This window comes from Orcinus orca, chromosome 1, assembly GCF_937001465.1.
Source record: "Orcinus orca chromosome 1, mOrcOrc1.1, whole genome shotgun sequence".
In the NCBI taxonomy this organism is placed as follows: Eukaryota; Metazoa; Chordata; class Mammalia; order Artiodactyla; family Delphinidae; genus Orcinus; species Orcinus orca.
The window spans coordinates 93,896,070-93,913,903 of NC_064559.1; the positions used below are offsets into that span (position 1 = coordinate 93,896,070).

At 40.7% G+C, this 17,834-nt stretch overlaps 2 protein-coding genes across 2 annotated transcripts in view; one reads left to right on the plus strand and one right to left on the minus strand.

Moving 5' to 3' along the window:
• Positions 1–222: 222 nt before the first annotated feature.
• CCDC190 (coiled-coil domain containing 190) lies at positions 223–9,539 on the plus strand. The gene is given in 7 exon segments (XM_004282034.2): positions 223–3,647; positions 3,650–3,755; positions 8,559–8,681; positions 8,948–9,322; positions 9,324–9,431; positions 9,433–9,514; positions 9,516–9,539. Coding segments are annotated over 7 exon segments (900 nt in total). The 5' UTR covers positions 223–3,565.
• A 7,511-nt stretch (positions 9,540–17,050) lies between these two features.
• The window catches only part of HSD17B7 (hydroxysteroid 17-beta dehydrogenase 7), a 106,466-nt gene continuing 105,682 nt past the window's right edge, over positions 17,051–17,834 (minus strand). Inside the window, exon 9 of the mRNA XM_049709176.1 lies at positions 17,051–17,305. Coding sequence (XP_049565133.1) covers positions 17,222–17,305 — 84 coding nt within the window. The 3' untranslated portion in view covers positions 17,051–17,221. The remainder of the gene's footprint in view (positions 17,306–17,834) is intronic.

A 17,834-nucleotide genomic window follows, 5' to 3' on the forward strand; every position in this document is an offset into this window, starting at 1 on the left:
TATATGACAGAATTAATGAATAAAGTCATACATCCTACTAAATGATGGAATAATTTTTTGATCTCAGATGTGTTTGACTACAAAAGGACAGTACTTCCATATAAAACAGAGAGAGAGAAAAGTATATGAATGTGAATAAATTACATCCATTCTGTAAAATTCATTTTAATCATAATCATTTTAATGAGCAGTTTAAACTTTTTCCCTAGTGATTATAGCAGGGACATGATATCAGAATTAGAGCTTTATATTTCATCAGATCACTATCTTTTTAATTTTTTTTTCTTGTCCCTTAATGATTTCATGGACAGATTCTACACATTTCTGGCCACTTTTGTGGCAAGAAAGTCCAGACCACTTTGACATTCCAATCTTAAATAAAGTTTAAACCCTTTCCTCAGTGGACTCCCAGGGACTTGGAGAAGGGGAACTATATAGTTCTTATATAACTAATACTTTTGTGGTGCTGTGGCATTACTGGTCTTTCCCTGATCAGTCATGTTCCATATGCTCCTGCTGTGCTCTGCTCTTAAGATGTGTTGTTTTCATGAGAAAGTTCACCTTCAATTAGATCCCTTCTATCACTACTTGCTCTGACCCTGCCTGTGGTTCTATGCCTGCTCAGAGTGAAGTATTACCTTATTTGACCTAGAGTCTCCCAAGGGCAATGCCATGGTTTCTGTCCCCTTATATAACCCGTGTGCTCCTTCACATGGAGCCAGGAAACTGCTAAGTTCCTCTTTGGCACACTCGAAGGGCTAATGGGAGCTAGGATGGGTTTGGCCACCATTCCTTTCCCAGGCTCACACACTAAGGCTCGTTCTTGCCCTTCAACCTTGAATTATTTCTGCAAGTCTGCCCTCCTCAGCTCTCTCTCAAGATAATATGGAGTAACCAAGATTTTCTAAGAAATCCCTCTCTATGATCGGCAACAAAGGGTTGGAGTGGGGGCTGATCTGTGGTTCTGTAGTTTATCAAGTCTCCAGCTGGGGAGTGAGGTGTAAGTCTTTCCTTGTGTAGGCACCCCATTCTCTATGATGATTTTCCTGGAACCCCATTCCAGTCATTTAAATTCTGGAGGTGAGAGAATTACCTCATGAGAAAGGATGGGAAAGATATTACCTCCCACTGAGAGAACAATGGATTTCCCTCTCCCTCTCCCCAGTAATCTCCTTATAACAGCTTATTTGCTAGGTGATGATTATGAGTAATAGGGTCTGTTTAGCTGCCTCTCAGTAAGCTCTGGGGGAATTAATAGGCCCCAGTATTGGCAGTTCTTTTTAGACTGTGGCACATTAATGCCTCTTGTTTTCAAAGGAAGCCCTCAGGCAACAATAAAAATCCCACTTAATGTCTTGTTCCATAACCAGTAGTTCAACTGACCTTCTACCTTAGAGTCCAATATATGATCACAAAAGTCGATTTAAATTTCACTTTGCCTGTTTCTGTTGTGACAACTTTGAAAATCTTAACTCAGCACTGAAGTACACAAGACATGGATAGAAGCCTGGGGAAAGTCAGTACAGTGGGCAATAATACAAAATAAACAAATTACTCTCCTGCACACAATGTGTACAATCTGACAACAAAAACAGGGTACCTTCTTTTGGAACCTGATCTGGTTTCCAAGAAGCAGGACTGGGCGTTGTTAGGAGACTGGGGAGTAGTATGGCAAAAGAGGGAAAAGAGGAGAAGTGGGTGGGGAAAGAGAGGGATAGAGAGAGACTGAGAACACAGTAAGACACTCCTTGCTTTCATTCTTGGCTCCCATGGACACAGCTGAGAAGGGGCACTGTGGGCCCCTTGAGGGGAGGGCTGAAGGCTGGCAGCCTCCCTTAACTCACAGAGCTATTTCAAGCTCTGGGATTGGTGCCCACGCCCAGGGAGTTAGCATTCCTGATGGGGGAGGTGGCATGGAAGAGAGCTTTCAAGTGTATTCAACATTCTCCCCCTCAACCCTCTCCAAAAGTCTCTCTATCTCCCACTCCCCAACACCGAGCTCCTAAAATTTACTGAAGAAAAACAAGCACATTAATCCAGGCTCAACCTGGCATAGCAAAAGAAGCAGGCAACATTCTCAGCAAACCCTGGATTTGTAGGTAAGTGCTACTCACCACATTCTTTAATAAAAGTTTAGTCTACGCTTTAGACTAAAAGCTGTCTTAAAATTCCTTTCCTGTGTCCTGACCTTATCCTCCCTTTTAATGCTAAGCTTTTTCCTGTGTTATTATCACCAAAGCTTTATTCATAGCAATCCATTTATATCCCAGGCACGTATTGTGCTCTTAGCTCTGCATATTGTGAGGGACACAAAGAGGAGGAAAGGTTTGTCCCTACCTGTTAGTGCAACAGAGCTCAGAGGAGGAAGGTGGGCGAGGGTGGGAAGAGGAACCACTTTCCAATCCAAGTGGTTTCACCAGAGCTTCCCAGACTACTTGTTCTGGATACCTGTACTATTTTGTGACCAACAGATCCCACTCTTCCCGCTCTTTGAAATATTGATTGTTCAGATTTGGCATGCACCGTTAGACTCCAGCATCGTAAATCTGAAAGTTCCTTGAGAGCAGGAGCTGTGTCTCATTCACCACTACCCTCAGCCCTCAGCATAGCACCTGCCACATGGTAGGATTGCAGGCTGCATGGACCCTCACCTTCATGAATTAATGAACTGAAAGGGCTCCAGAATGGCTCTGTCCTAAGTCCCCAAATCCTCTCCAGGCCCCTGAGCGGGTCTTTGGGGAAACTTTAAAGAACAGTAGAAGAGGCTTATCTCACAGGGCGAATAATGCCTTATATATGTAAAATGTTTTTATTGTTTTTGCCCCAAAAGTTATTCATGTAGTTTTCACTTGATCTTTATAGCAACCTGATTGAGGATTTTGTAGGGAGCCTGTCGTCTATTTTATTGGCAAGGAGACTGAGGCTCAGAGGAATGACTCTGTCCTCAATACTTCTGTGTCACTCTGGAAAATCATGTTACTATAGGGCTGATAAATGGAACATTGCCTGCCATAGACGTCACAGTCATCAGCGATTGCAGACACAGCCGATGGTGAGCTGGTGAGCCCTGAGGATACTGGCCCCAGATAAGCTGGGGTGTATATCAAAGGAATGATTTCAGTGAGCCCAGACTCTTGCATCTTCCCATACATAGAAAAATGCTGAGTTCCTTAACTTGGGATATCTAGGTTTCTTTTATTAGCAGTAATCTTTTGTTCCTACTACCTGACCTTTGTTGCAAACTTCTACATATCCTAGCTCCCCCCTCACCTCCTCAGAGCAGTTTTCTCAGGGTTACTTGAGATGATGCCTCCCGGGCTTGAAGTCCTAAAAATTCCTGCCAAATAAAACATAACTCTCAACTTTTAGGTTGTGAATAAAATTTTAGTCAGCAGGGCAAAGTTTTCTAATAGTGTGACTTTGTCTGACTAGCAGCTGTGGATTCAGAAAAACACAGGATTCAAACACTGATCTTCCAGTTAAAAGCCAGGGGTCAGGTTCCCCGTTTTGCTTTATCAGGTCTGTCATGGTGCCTGGGAGGATCTTGTTCTATTGTCTCTAGACCATGAAGAGGATGGAGAGGAACATGGTCAGGGGACCACTACAGAAGCACTTTGATTTGGAGAGGGAGAACGCCAAACAGGCTGAAGCCAAAGACTGCAGAGACTAGAGGATATCTGCCTATACCATGTGAGGTTGTTGACCAGGGAGCAGAGACGGCTCCAAAAAGAACTGCAGAGGTTGCAGCAAGGTAAGCCTTCCAGGATGGGGAGAGGCAGAGCAGGGCAGCAAGCCATCAGCTGGCTAAGGCAAGAGTAACATCCCCTACCTCATGACGAGGGCCCTTTCAGAGATCTGGACACCAAGAAAGTGAGAACTTCTGATCTCAACTTGGATTTTAGGCTGCCCACCTATCCATGTCCCTCTCTCCCTCAATTACACAGCTCCCTGGAGCAGCGCACGTGCAAACCATCTTGAGCTAACACTTCTCAGGCTCCCAGTCTTTCAGATGAGCTCTCTCTGGCTTTAAAGCCTTAATGTTCTACTTTCTTATACCTGGGTTGATTTGGTTTCACTTCTTTTCTATGCCTGGTCAACAAGCATTCATTGAGTAACTCTTAATGTGCAAGTCGTCTTATGAAAAGGAAGTAAAACAAAAAAATTTCCCTGGGATTGGCGACCAGAGAGAATTGTGTAACGATGGCTGACCTCTGATAGGGCTGAGCAAGGAGCACTTGGCTGTTTTCAACACTCACTAATATGAGACTCAGGCCCTTCCTTTCTTCTGCAGAAAGTGAATTTGTCAACTACCCTCCTTGTACTCCAAAGTATATTCACACAAGAGCTTACAGATTTTGCTTAGATTAGAAAATGTTGCACAAGCGATTGTTGTGTATTGGTACTGTGATTTCTTTGTCTTCTTAAGCCAAAGGGCAAATATTTCTGTCATTTACCCAAAGAGGCCTCTTTACTCAGAAGCTGTGAGCTCATATCCTTTGTAATAATTCCCTCCCATAAAACCTTCTGTTGCCAAAGAATAATCCTTTCCAAATGTACACATCACTTAGAAGACTATCCAATGAACATAGACTATATAGTTAAGCAGTTATAACAAGAATAATGCTACTAACTTCATACACTCATTTCTAGTTAGTAGCTACTGATTATCACAGAAGGAAGGGCTACACAATGCTATCCAGAATCTCGGACCTTCCAAAGCTGTCTACACCATTCAGTAAAAAGAGAAGGAAATAAAACTGCCTGCTCAGTGATTCCATCTTCGTCCATTAAACCATGGTGGCTAAGAATACAGACTCTGGACCCAGATTGTCAGGGTTGAAATCCTGACTCTATCACTTACCAGCTGTGAGGCCTTGGGCAGCTTACTGGACCTGTCTCTGCCTCAGTTTCCTCCAAAGTAAAATGTAAATGATGTTTCCTACCTCATAAAGTCATTTGAGGATGCAGTGAGTACTTGAAACAGTACCTAAATGCAAAATAAGTGCTATAGAAGTGTTTGCTCTTATCAGTCAATCAATCCTGTAAAAGATTGTTACAGGATTAAAACTCTTCTGTTTTGTTGAAAGTTGCCATAGTTATACAGTTTGTAGAAACTAGTTCTATTTTTCCCATAACAAAATAATCATATGTTAATATTCAGCATAGAATGGATCTATCTCAGCTCTTCCAAACTATGGTCCCTTCTTACTTAAGGCAGGTGCAGGAGCCCTGAAAATGACGTTGCATGTTCAAGAGGAAAGCCAAGTATCACAATTGAATGTAAAATCATTTAGGTCTCCACAGCTAATAGGTGGACACAAGACCCTATAGTAATATCCAGGCATCTGGCCTAAGAATTATTTCTAGCCTCCAGCTTTGGGTTTTAAAGAGGAGAAACTGAGCAAATAACTGAACTTCCTTGTCTGTAATAAATGGTTAAACCAAAGTAGAATGAGAGGTCACAGAATGGAAAAGAATCTTAGAAGCCATTTGGTTGAATCCCACTTCAGTTCTCAAAAAGGATCTGAAGACCAGATACCTACTCTCTATGGGGTGTTCAGAAGACGAGGTCCGAGGGAGGTGGCTGTCCTTGATGACTAGAGAGTTTGCGTCAGGGACAGGTGGTATAAAAAGAGTCTGGACAAGGAGGCAGCAAACTTTGATTCAGGGGCCTCTGTCTCTATTTCCTTTAGAAAGTCACATCCTCTCTGAGCCTCAGACTTCTTGACAGTAAAACTAGGGAAGAAGGAAGGAAACAATATGAATTAAGTGTCAGTATTTATCAGGCACTGTACTAGGCAATATATTCCCATGATTCACTTAATGAAATTGTTATTGAGATTCAACTACAGGATACATGCCAGTTGGTGGATTTTTTATTTTTTTATAAACTTATTTATTTATTTTACTTTTGGCTGCATTGGGTCTTCGTTGCTGCGAGTGGGCTTTCTCTAGTTGTGGCGAGCGGGGGCTACACTTCGTTGTGGAGCACAGGCTCTAGGTGCACAGACTTCAGTAGTTGTGGCTCACAGGTTCTAGAGCGCAGGCTCAGTAGTTGTGGCGCACGGGCTTAGTTGCTCAGCGGCATGTGGGATCTTCCCGGACCAGGGCTCGAACCCGTGTCCCCTGCATTGGCAGGCGGATTCTTAACCACTGTGTCACCAGGTGGATTGTTTAAAATGCATATTCCCAGTCTTCATCTGTAGAGATTTGGATCAGTAGGTTAGGAGTTAGGCTCAAAATCCACATTTTTAAATGAGCTGACACTAAGGCAGATTATTCTGAGACAGGTGTTTTGTGGGCCAGACTTTACAAAACCCCATTACAGCATCTCAGATAGACACAGGAATGCAAATATGAAAAAACATGGTCTGTGCCCTCGAGATGCTCACATTTAAATTGGAAGTTAGCCATGCTTGCAAAAAATTATCACAGAAAATACTAATTGCTAAATTAGAGTTGTTTTCAAAGTAGAACAAGAGCATGGAAAGTTTCCTATGTCTATCAAAGGGGCTCAGGTGAGATGTCCCAAAAGAGGCAGTGTATGAGCAGAATCTTAGAAGAGGAAGAGAATGAAGATGGGTGGGGTAGGGGGGTGGGCAGCTTGTCACGAGGACACGTGGCAAGGCCACTCCTGGCAGTAGGAACACTGTGTACAAAGGCACATGCATGAGAATGATTTGCTACAGGTTGCTCAACCTGCAGGGGTGTAAGGGGTGACGAGAAGGTGTAGGTGAAATGTTTACAGACAAAGCAGTGTAGGCAGTGTCTCCAGTCATGAATAGCTTCATAGGTCTTGCAAGAGTTTAAATCTCACCCTACAGGGTTTGGGAGTAGGGAGATTACATGTCCACGTGTGAGAAGGATTACTCAGCTGTAATGTTTAAGGTAGACCAGATAGGAGAATTCCAGAGTGTAGGCCAGGGTTTAAAGGCCTAAACTAGAGCATTGCCCAGGTGAAAAAAAATGAGTATCTTAAGATATTTAGGAAGTGAAATCACATCTTTTTTTTTAACATCTTTATTGGAGTATAATTGCTTTACAGTGGTGTGTTAGTTTCTGTTTATAACAAAGTGAATCAGCTGTACATGTACATATATCCCCATATCTCCTCCCTCTTGCGTCTCCCTCCCTCCCACCCTCTCTATCCCACCCCTCTAGGTGGACACAAAGCATGGAGCTGATCTCCCTGTGCTATGGGGCTGCTTCCCACGAAATTGCATCTTAAGTGTACAAACATTTCGAGATATTTAAGTGGGGAATTATCAGAGCTTTATGATTAATTATATGTTCAAGGTAAAAAAAAAACAGAGTCAAGAATATACTGCCTGGCACAAAGTAGGCACTCATACATCCTTGTTAAATTGGATAACTAGATGGACACACACACACACACTCACACACACACACACACACACACACACACACACACACACACGCACTCAAGAAGACAACAGAAGAAGAGCAACCCCAAAAGGACTATCTCTTTCCTTGACTATCTCACCAAGAAGTTATTTGATGAAAGAATATTAGGAGTTTAATGTAAACTCTAGGCCCTTTATCTTGTCATAAGTCCTCTGCCTGGTGCCTACTAACCCATGTAGATTTAGGGAACTCACTCCCATTAGAGCAAACTAGTGCAAGACTTTCAACTCTAAGTGACCAACTCATGAGACATCTTGAAAACAAACCGGGTTTTCTACAGCAGCTATGACTACAAGATGCTGAAACATTAACTCAAAGAGCAAAAAACCCACTTACTCATGGCCGGCAGCTGCAACTCTTGGCTCAGGTGGGTAGGAGGTCACATAATTGAGGTGAATGAAACAATAGGGCACCAGCTCTGTGTATCACTCACACCCAGTCATTTTCTTTTGAAAACACCATGCTTGCCAAATAAAACATTCAGACAAAACCTCCATGGGCCAAGTCCGTTTAAACCTCTGACCTTGGTGTTTCTAAATCCTCTTTCACATATTTGAGGTAAACATTGGGGACCTGCTTTAGGTTTTTCTGTTTCCATTCATCATGCCAGATCAGCCTATTGTGTAATGTGATCCAATGGTATTCATATACTCTTTCTCCACCCAGAGAACTAGCTTCAATCATTCTTTTCCTTCTTCTGTTACTGTATTCGTTTTTTAGGGCTACCCTAACAGCACCACAAACTGGGTGGCTTAAGCAACAGGAGTGTCTTCTCACATTTCTGGAGGCTTGAAGTCCGAAATCAAGAGTCGGTTCCTTCTGAAGGCTGGGAAAGAAGGATCTGTTCCAGGCCACCCTCTTTGGCTTGTCGATGGCCATCTTCTTCCTGTGCCTCTTCCCATCACCTTCCCTCTATCTGAGTCTCTGTGTCCAAATTTCTCTTTATTATAAGGACACCAGTCATATTGGACTAGGGCTCACCCTAATGACCTCATCTTAACTTGATTATCTCTGTAAAGGGCCTGTCTCCAAATAAGGTCACATTCTGAAGTACTGGGGATTAGGACGTCTACATATGACATTTGGGGAGGATACAATTCAACCCATAACACCTATTAATTAACTCAAAACAGGTGTCATCAAGAAAAATTCTCCTCTTACTTTGAGAAGGGAAGTCAGAAGAGACCAGAAGATGTTCTTATGTTCTCATCACAGGGAGGACAGAAGCACAGGGTTCTACAGGCTAATAAATTTAGGTAAGAAAATGCTTACTAAACTCATGGATATGACCTCTTTACATCGTCCTCTCCCTGAGAAAGTGCTGCCTTTTTCTTCTTAAGGAAAGAGCCATTTTTTCCACGTTGTTACCACCCATTCTCACCCTTCATGCTCTTCCCACTCACTTTATTACCTCACCTAATACCACACTGAAAGGGGCCATGGTCTAATAACTTGAAAATGCTAAATATGAGCCTCTTCATCTGTTTTCAGAGATGTCTCTTCTTTTTACCTCCTTTCCCAGAGCACTGACAACAAATACGATCCAAGAAATATACAAAACCAAGTCCCAGATGCCTCCTTTCCATGACACTGGTCCCAAGGACCCCATGAAAAGCAAAAGGCAGTCGCTATCTCAAAATATCAGAACTTCCCACTTTACAGAAGAGAAGCCGCAAGCCCAAGAGAAATATTCTATAAACCCACTGAAGGGCAAAGACTCCAACAAGGGCATCTCTCTTCTATGTCAAGATCAAGATGTCTCCACTCACACCCTAGACCAAGGCCCCAGTTCCAGCCCAGCTGGTGGTAGCAGAATGGCACACGGTGATGAGACCAGATCAAATGATGCCAACAAAAGGCCAGACCACACCACTGGGAAACAAATTCCCGAATCCCATGGAATGTGGAGGGAACTTCAAAGGCGAGCCCAAAACATCAACCTATTCAGAGTTGTTTGCAAAGGCCAGAAACACTCACTACCTCCGGCACCAGGTCCCCCCTGAGTCTGAGATTGCTTAGCATTGGGGAGATCTCTGGGCACAAGGAATCCTCACAGTACAGAGCAGAAAAGGGGTGTAGAAACAGGGTGACCATCTAAGTTACTTCCTCTCTAACCATCTAACATATCCTCACAATAACATATGTTATAATCACTAAATAAAAGTATTTGTCAAGCAACTGTAGTAAGCAATACAAATATATATATGCAATACATATATGTGTGTGTGTATATATATATATATATATATATATATATACTTTTTTCTTAAAACCTAGTTTTTTGTCCTTTTATGGGAATATAATCTTTCACTGAATGAGCAATGTTAGCATGAAAAATGAAGGGAGAGATGAATCTTCCGAAACCATTTTAAGCAATGTATACACGTTGCTAATATCATCAAAATTATGAATCTACATTGACGTCTAGAGTTTTCCTGAAAGGTAAAACATTAAGGATCCTGTTTACATTTGCCACCCTTTTCTTATAGGAGATTCTTATGGTGCCACCTGCTGGCAAAATGGCGTGGCTCTTCTGTTTGTTTTAGTTTCACATATAAAGGTAAGAATAGAAACTCAATTGAAAATATGTACATAATATGGTCTATAAATAAAAACTCCTCTCCCACCACAGCTCTGTGCTCTTTTTTGAAGCCCTTTCCTTTCTTCTTTTATTTCCAGATAGCTCCATTTTGGTTTTCTCATTCCCACTCTCTTTTTTTTTAACATCTTTATTGGAGTATAATTGCTTTACATTGCTGTGTTAGCTTCTGCTTTATAACAAAGTGAATCAGCTATACATATACATGTATCCCCATATCTCCTCCCTCTTGCATCTCCCTCCCACCCTCCCTCATTCCCACTTTCAACCTGCTCTTATCAAACTTTTTGGATCCTAAAAAATGAACAGTTTATAAGAAATGTGTCCCCTCTAACATTTTCTTCCAAGAAGCAAAGCAGTGGGGGAAAGCAGGCCAGGGGCAACAAAATTGACTGATGAATACCTAATTTATTTACACCATCCACGACTGTGCTGGCAGGAATAGGAACACCCAGGGTGGAGAAACTCCTTTGCAAACTTCCCAGTCCTTTATTGTGTGTTCTTTCTCCTTGTCTATCTCCATTACAATCACTCCTCAAGGGTGAGTTCTCAAAATGATTCAACCCACTTCTAAATGGGTCTTTTCTCTGTGCTGGCCACAACTTCAGGACAGGGTCATTGTCAAGGCAGCAAGGACCTGGCCTCATCCTAGTCGTCTCCTCCACTTGATTAATCGCCCCTGTTCCAAGTACACCTCAGTCTCATGAACTTGAGAAATAAGTATTCCGCACGTTCCTTCTTGTTATCCTGCTTGTATCTTCATATATCTGATGGACCCAGATCTGCCTGTATCTCTAACCCCAAAATTTTATACATTCTATTTCAAATGACATTTCATGAACTGCAACAAAATTGTGCATTTACAAATCTTCTAACGTCATAGATTTTATTCTTATCATTTAGTCTAATACATTTCCTTCTTCAATATGATGGATACAATACTTTTATTGATACAACTCAACACAACCAGAGGGAAAGCTGTTGCATGGGTCCTTGCTTGTCCTAACCCATTAAATTCTATAGAACAGTTTAAATCCTTAATCTTCACAAGCCACACTGAGTTCCAGGATAGCTCTCACCCAATCAGCTTAAAGTCATTCATTCATATCAGAGGTCTCATCTGGGGATAGATGTGCTCCCCAAAAGACATTTGATAATGTCCAGAGATATGTTTGGTTGTCACAACCCAGGTGAGGGGGGTAAAAGACCCTGACCTAGAGACAGTAGCACTGACATATATACACTACCAAATGTAAAATAGATGGCTAGTGGGAAACAGCTGCATAGCACAGGGAGATCGGCTTGGTGCTGTGTGACCAACTAGAGGGGTGGGATAAGGAGGGTGGGAGGGAGATGCAAGAGGGAGGGGATATGGGGATATATGTATACATATAGCTGATTCACTTTGCTATACAGCAGAAACTAACACAACATTGTAAAGCAATTATCCTCCAATAAAGACATTAAAAAAAAGAAAAGAGAGAGAGAGAGAGAGATAAAATATAAAAGACCCTGACCTATAGACCATTGTATTAAACTTTGCAAAACTCTCTAAGGTAGGAAAATCAGTGAGATAATTTCTCCCATTTTATAGGAAAAAAAAAAATGAGGCTCACAATAAGTAAAATGACTCTCTCTATACCAGAATGTGAATGAGAAACAAAGGCCAGAATTCTGCTTTCCTGTACTATGCTTTTCTCTCAATGAGAAGGCGGGACAACACAATGTCCAATGGCTTATGCCCTCCTTTTCAGCTATGAAATACTTTTTAACCTTATAAATAAAAATCTTTAACAATAAAAATTAGAAAGAAATGGTAAAAAGGAAAACTTCATACTTTGATTTTGAGGGAACGTGAGTTTTTCTTTTACATTCATTCATTTATTCAGAGATGTATTGAGGAGAGACAATGTCTTCTCCATTTACTCCTACATGAGGAAAAGCAGGTTTTCACCTCATTACCTGAACCTACCCAATGGGGAGGGAATTCACTTTTCACCTGGAGGCAGAGGCATCTGGGAACTCTGAGGTGGTGACAGCCTCTCACCCAGAGTCCCAAAATTCTGAAGACAACTGAAGGGGACCCTGAAAGGTTCCCACAGTCCTCAGTGTGGGGTAAGATTGGGTAAGTTGCTACCAGTAACACTGGAGGGACCAGCCCTTCTGAGGGTGAAACAGCCCTGAAGGCAAAGCCCAGGGCATCATACCTGGGGGGAGAATTTTGCCTCCACACCAACAGCACTAGGGCAGTTGAAGCCTAGATCCAGTTCAAACAGAAGTCAACAGCACCATATCACCAACGACAGCCAGCATAGCAAGGAACTGCTGCCCAAAAGAGGGAAGCCCAAGAGGTGTGAACTGTTGCCTGAGCCACTGCCTTCCCTCACCCCATCTGCATCCCTGGGGCACTGAGGGCAGAAGAAGTGAGACAGAGGAGCCTGAAGCAAGCTGCAATAGAACAGGAGCTCCCTGGGGTGGGGAAGATGGACTTTATACCAGACAAGGGTCATAAATAATAATACCTGAATGTGGCTGAAAAAATATCAACCAGAAATAAAACTTTTAAAATGGAAATGATTGGAAATTATTGGATCAGATTGAGATAGTATTAAACAAAGTTAGTAGCAGTTACTGGGAGAAAAATGAAACCCACCCCAGGTTTATACCTCACCAAGCTGAGATTTCTCAATCTAATCTATGTGGAGAGACACTGCTAAGAAACATTAACTACAGTCACACCTCGGAGATATTTCAGTGTGGTTCCAGACCACCACAATAAATCAAATATCAAAATAAAGTGAGTCGGGACTTCCCTGGCAGTCCAGTGATTAAGGCTATGTGCTTCCAATGCAGGGAGTGTGAGTTCGATCCCTGGTCTGGGAATGAAGATCCCACCTGCCGTATGGCGTGGCCAAAAAATTTAAAAAGAAAAAAAAAAAGGTTTAAAATTAAGGAACAAAATAAAGTGAGTCACATGAATTTTTTGGTTTCCCAGTGCATATAAAAGTTACATTTACACTGTATTGTAGTCTATTAAGTGTACAGCAGCATTATATCTAAAAAAACAATGTTCTAATTTCATTCTTTTACATGTAGCTGTCCAGTTTTCCCAGCACCATTTATTGAAGAGGCTGTCTTTTCTCCGCTGTATATTTTTGCCTCCTTTATCAAAGATAAGGTGACCATATGTGTGTGGGTTTATCTCTGGGCTTTCTATCGTATTCCATTGATCTATCTTTCTGTTTTTGTGCCAATACCATACTGTCTTGATTACTGTAGCTTTGTAGTGTAGTCTGAAGTCAGGGAGCCTGATTCCTCCAGCTCCATTTTTCTTTCTCAAGATTGCATTGGCTATTTGGGGTCTTTTGTGTTTCCATACAAATTGTGAAATTTTTTTGTTCTAGTTCTGTGAAAAATGCCATTGGTAGTTTGATAGGGATTGCATTGAACCTGTACATTGCTTTGGGTAGTACAGTCATTTTCACAATGTTGATTCTTCTAATCCAAGAACATGGCATATCTCTCCATCTGTTTGTATCTTTAATTTTTTTTTTTTTTTTTTTTTTTTTTTGCGGTACACGGGCCTCTCACTGTTGTGGCCGCTCCTGTTGCGGAGCAGAGGCTCTGGATGCGCAGGCTCAGTGGCCATGGCTCACGGGCCCAGCCACTCCATGGCATGTGGGATCTTCCCGGACCAGGGCACGAACCCGTGTCCCCTGCATTGGCAGGCGGTCTCTCAACCACTGCGCCACCAGGGAAGCCCCATCTTTCATCAGTGTCTTATAGTTTTCTGCATACAGTTCTGTTACATAGGCAGAACGCTCTATGATGTAAATCACAGCAAGATCCTTTTTGACCTACCTCCTAGAGAAATGGAAATAAAACCAAAAATAAACAAATGGGACCTAATGAAACTTCAAAGCTTTTGCACAGCAAAGGAAACCATAAACAAGACAGCCCTCAGAATGGGAGAAAATATTTGCATATGAAGCAACTGACAAAGGATTAACCTCCAAAATATACAAGCAGCTCATGCAGCTCAATATCAACAAAACAAACAACCCAATCCAAAAGTGGGCAGAAGACCTAAACAGACATTTCTCCAAAGAAGATATACAGATTGCCAACAAACATATGCAAGAATGCTAGACATTACTAATCATTATAGAAATGCAAATCAAAACTACAGTGAGATATCACCTCACACCAGTCAGAATGGCCATCATCAAAAGGTCTACAAACAATGAATGCTGGAGAGGGTGTGGAAAAAAGGGAACACTCTTGCACTGCTGGTGGGAATGTGAATTGGTACAGCCACTGTGGAGAACAGTATGGAGGTTCCTTAAAAAACTACAAATAGAACTACCATATGACCCAGCAATCCCACTACCAGGCATATACCCTGAGAAAACCATAATTCAAAAAGACACATGTACCACAATGTTCATTGCAGCACTATTTACAATAGCCAGGGTATGGAAGCAACCTAAGTGTCCATCGACAGATGAATGGATAAAGATGTGGCATATATATACAATGGAATATTACTCTGCCATAAAAAGAAACGAAATTGAGTTATTTGTAGTGAGGTGGATGGACCTAGAGTCTGTCATACAGCGTGAAGTAAGTATGAAAGAGAGAAACAAATACCGTATGCTAACACATATCTATGGAATCTAAAAAAACAAAAAAGGTTCTGATGAACCTAGGAGCAGGACAGGAATAAAGACGCAGACGTAGAGAATGGACTTGAGGACAGGGGAGGGGGAAGGGTAGCTGGGACAAAGTGAGAGAGTAGCATTGACATATACACACTACCAAATGTGAAATAGATAGCTAGTGAGAAGCAGCTGCATAGGACAGGGAGATCAGCTTGGTGCTTTGTCACCACCTAGAAGGGTGGGATAGGGAGGGTGGTAGGGAGACGCAAGAGGGAGGGGATATGGGGATATATGTATACATATAGCTGATTCATTTTGTTATACAGCAGAAACTAACACAACATTGTAAAGCAACTGTACTCCAATAAAGATGTTAAATATATATATATATATACTTGAAGCAAATAAAAGAAATATTAACATTCAAAAAAATGTACATAATTTAAAAATACTTTATTGCTAAAAAAAAGTCAAGGCTATTGTAATATTAACATCAAAGATCACCAATAACAGATTACCAAAACAAATATAATAATAATGAAAAAGTCTGAAATATTATGAGAATGCCAAAATGTGACACAGAGATAGGAAGTAAACAAATGAACCCATAGACTTGCTCAACGCAGAGTTGCCACAAACTTTCAATTTGTAAAGATGCAATATCTGCAAAGCACAATAAAGTGAAACAATAAAATGAGGTATATCTGTACAAGGAATGCAAGTATTTATGCATTCCTTATGCAAGCCTCAAATATGGCTTGAGATATGGCCCCCTTGAGATTCATAGGAGGAAAGATTTTACCTAATTAGATGTAATATGAACTATACCCCAATATTCCCAACTTCCCACCACTTGTTTTTGTTCATGTGTTGCTGCTCTGTGTCCTAAGAGTAGGCATCAATCAATTAGAAACTATAAATGAAATGTAATGTAATTAGTTCAGTTAGTTTGAACTGCTCATGTTTAATTCCATTAAAGATGTACCATGAAACTGGTAATAAAGAAACCTTCCCGGTGAAAGAAAAACACATAACAAATATACACAAAGACTCCAAACACACTTAACACATGTTTCTTGGAATCAAAACCAATACCAGGGGCTTCCCTGGTGGCTCAGTGGTTAAGAAACCTGCGCACCGCAACTAGAGAAAGCATGCACACCGAAGACCCAACACAGCCTTAAATTAATTAATTAATTAATTAATTAATTTTAAAACCCAATACCAGCCTGAACTCTCTTAGCTCAAAATTATTATTAATAAAATATTATTTCAAAAGTGTGTGATAAAGAGAAAATGTATGCAAGCTATATAAAGATATTTAGTTATGCAATTCACGACTGGGAAATTGTTGAACACTTTTGCTGAGGACTATTTGTTCATACCAAGGCAAATGAAATGAGACAAAGGGCATAGACAATGTGTTCTAAAGCAAAGCACAAAAGCTAGGACTGCTAAAACGAGTGACTGAAATGTCTTACGGTGGTGGTGAGAGCAACAGAAGTGGACAAGCACGTGCCTGCAGAGCCATCCCTAAGTCCTCAGCCTGTTTCCCTGTTACCTTGAGCTCCAGCAAATAGGAGAGTATGAAAAGAATCATTAGTGATTCCAATAATTATTTTGATTTTTTTGCATAGATAATCTCTTTTCTAATTGAAGTATAGTTAATTTAAAATGTTGTTTTAGTTTCAGGTGTACAACAAAGTGATTCAGTTATACATATATATTCTTTTTCAGATTCTTTTCCATTATAGGTTATTACAAGATATTGAGTATAGTTCCCTGTGCTATACTCAGGTCCTTGTTGTTTACCTATTTTATATATAGGAGTGTGTATATATTAATCCCAAACTCCTAATTTATCCCCACCTTTCCCTTTGATAACCATAAGTTGTTTTCTATGTGAGTCTATTTCTGTTTTGTAAATAAGTTCATTTGTATCATTTTTTAGATTCCACAAATAAGTGATATCATATGATATTTGCCTTTCTCTGTCTGACTGACTTCATTTAGTATGATAATCTCTAGGTCCATCCACGTTGCTACAAATGGCATTATTTCATTCTTTTTATGGCTGAATAATATTCCATTGTGTATATAAACCATATCTTCTTTACCCATTCATCTGTTAATGGACATTTAGGTTGCTTTCATATCTTGGCTATTAGAAATACTGCTGCTCTGAACACCGCATGTATCTTTTCAAAGTAGAGTTTTCTCTGGATATATGCCTAGGAGTGGGATTGCAGGATCATACTATTTTAATATTATTAAATAAAAGATCAGGTAGACTTTTGTAGAATATGTATAAGCATTCATATTTGAATGATATTTTTCTTAAAGGATTTCCCTCATTTTCTTTAGGGGGTACACAACACACAAACACACATAGTAGTTTCCTCAAAAACTGGCTATGAAAGGAAGGTGCCCCCATGGTCTCAGATGATGGTTCACCACAAATGTTCACACCCACAATGTAGCAGCTCTCAGGATATGAGTAGGAGGTTATCATGTTTCAGAGAGCTTCATCTCCAGCTTAGATGTGAAGAGTTGCCATAATATGTTTTTCAAGTTGCAGCAAATTTGGTACAATTTCAGTAGTGTATTCATCCAGGTCCATCTGGAAATAAAAGCAAAACTAAATATAATTTGAGTCTTAAAATTAGAGGAAAATTAGATTTCTAAAATTTGGATTAAGAGGCATTTAACATGCATGGGAAGAAGATTAAAAGGATGGAAAGAGACTAGCAAAATAGGGCTTCTCTGGGAATTACTGGGAACATGAGGACATGTTATCTCATAGTCCAAACTATGCCTTACCAAGCCTATGGAAAGCTAACAGACCAAGTTTTGCTGACTCCTAATACTCCTGTCCTTGTAGCAGGAGCACTAACTACTGGTGTCATGACCAAATAACAAACAAGTACCTGCATTCAAAACAGAACAGGGACCTCAATTCTAAAATCAAGACTCTTTCATAATTATCTGATCCACAATAAGATGAGTAGCTTTTTTCTCCTATTGTAACAACTAATTCCCCAGGGATATGCCTTCATTATAGAAAATAATGAATGATTATTCATCCATACCTAACCTTACTTTTACCTCATAGCCAACCTTACAGAGGTTGCCAATAATTCACATTCAGG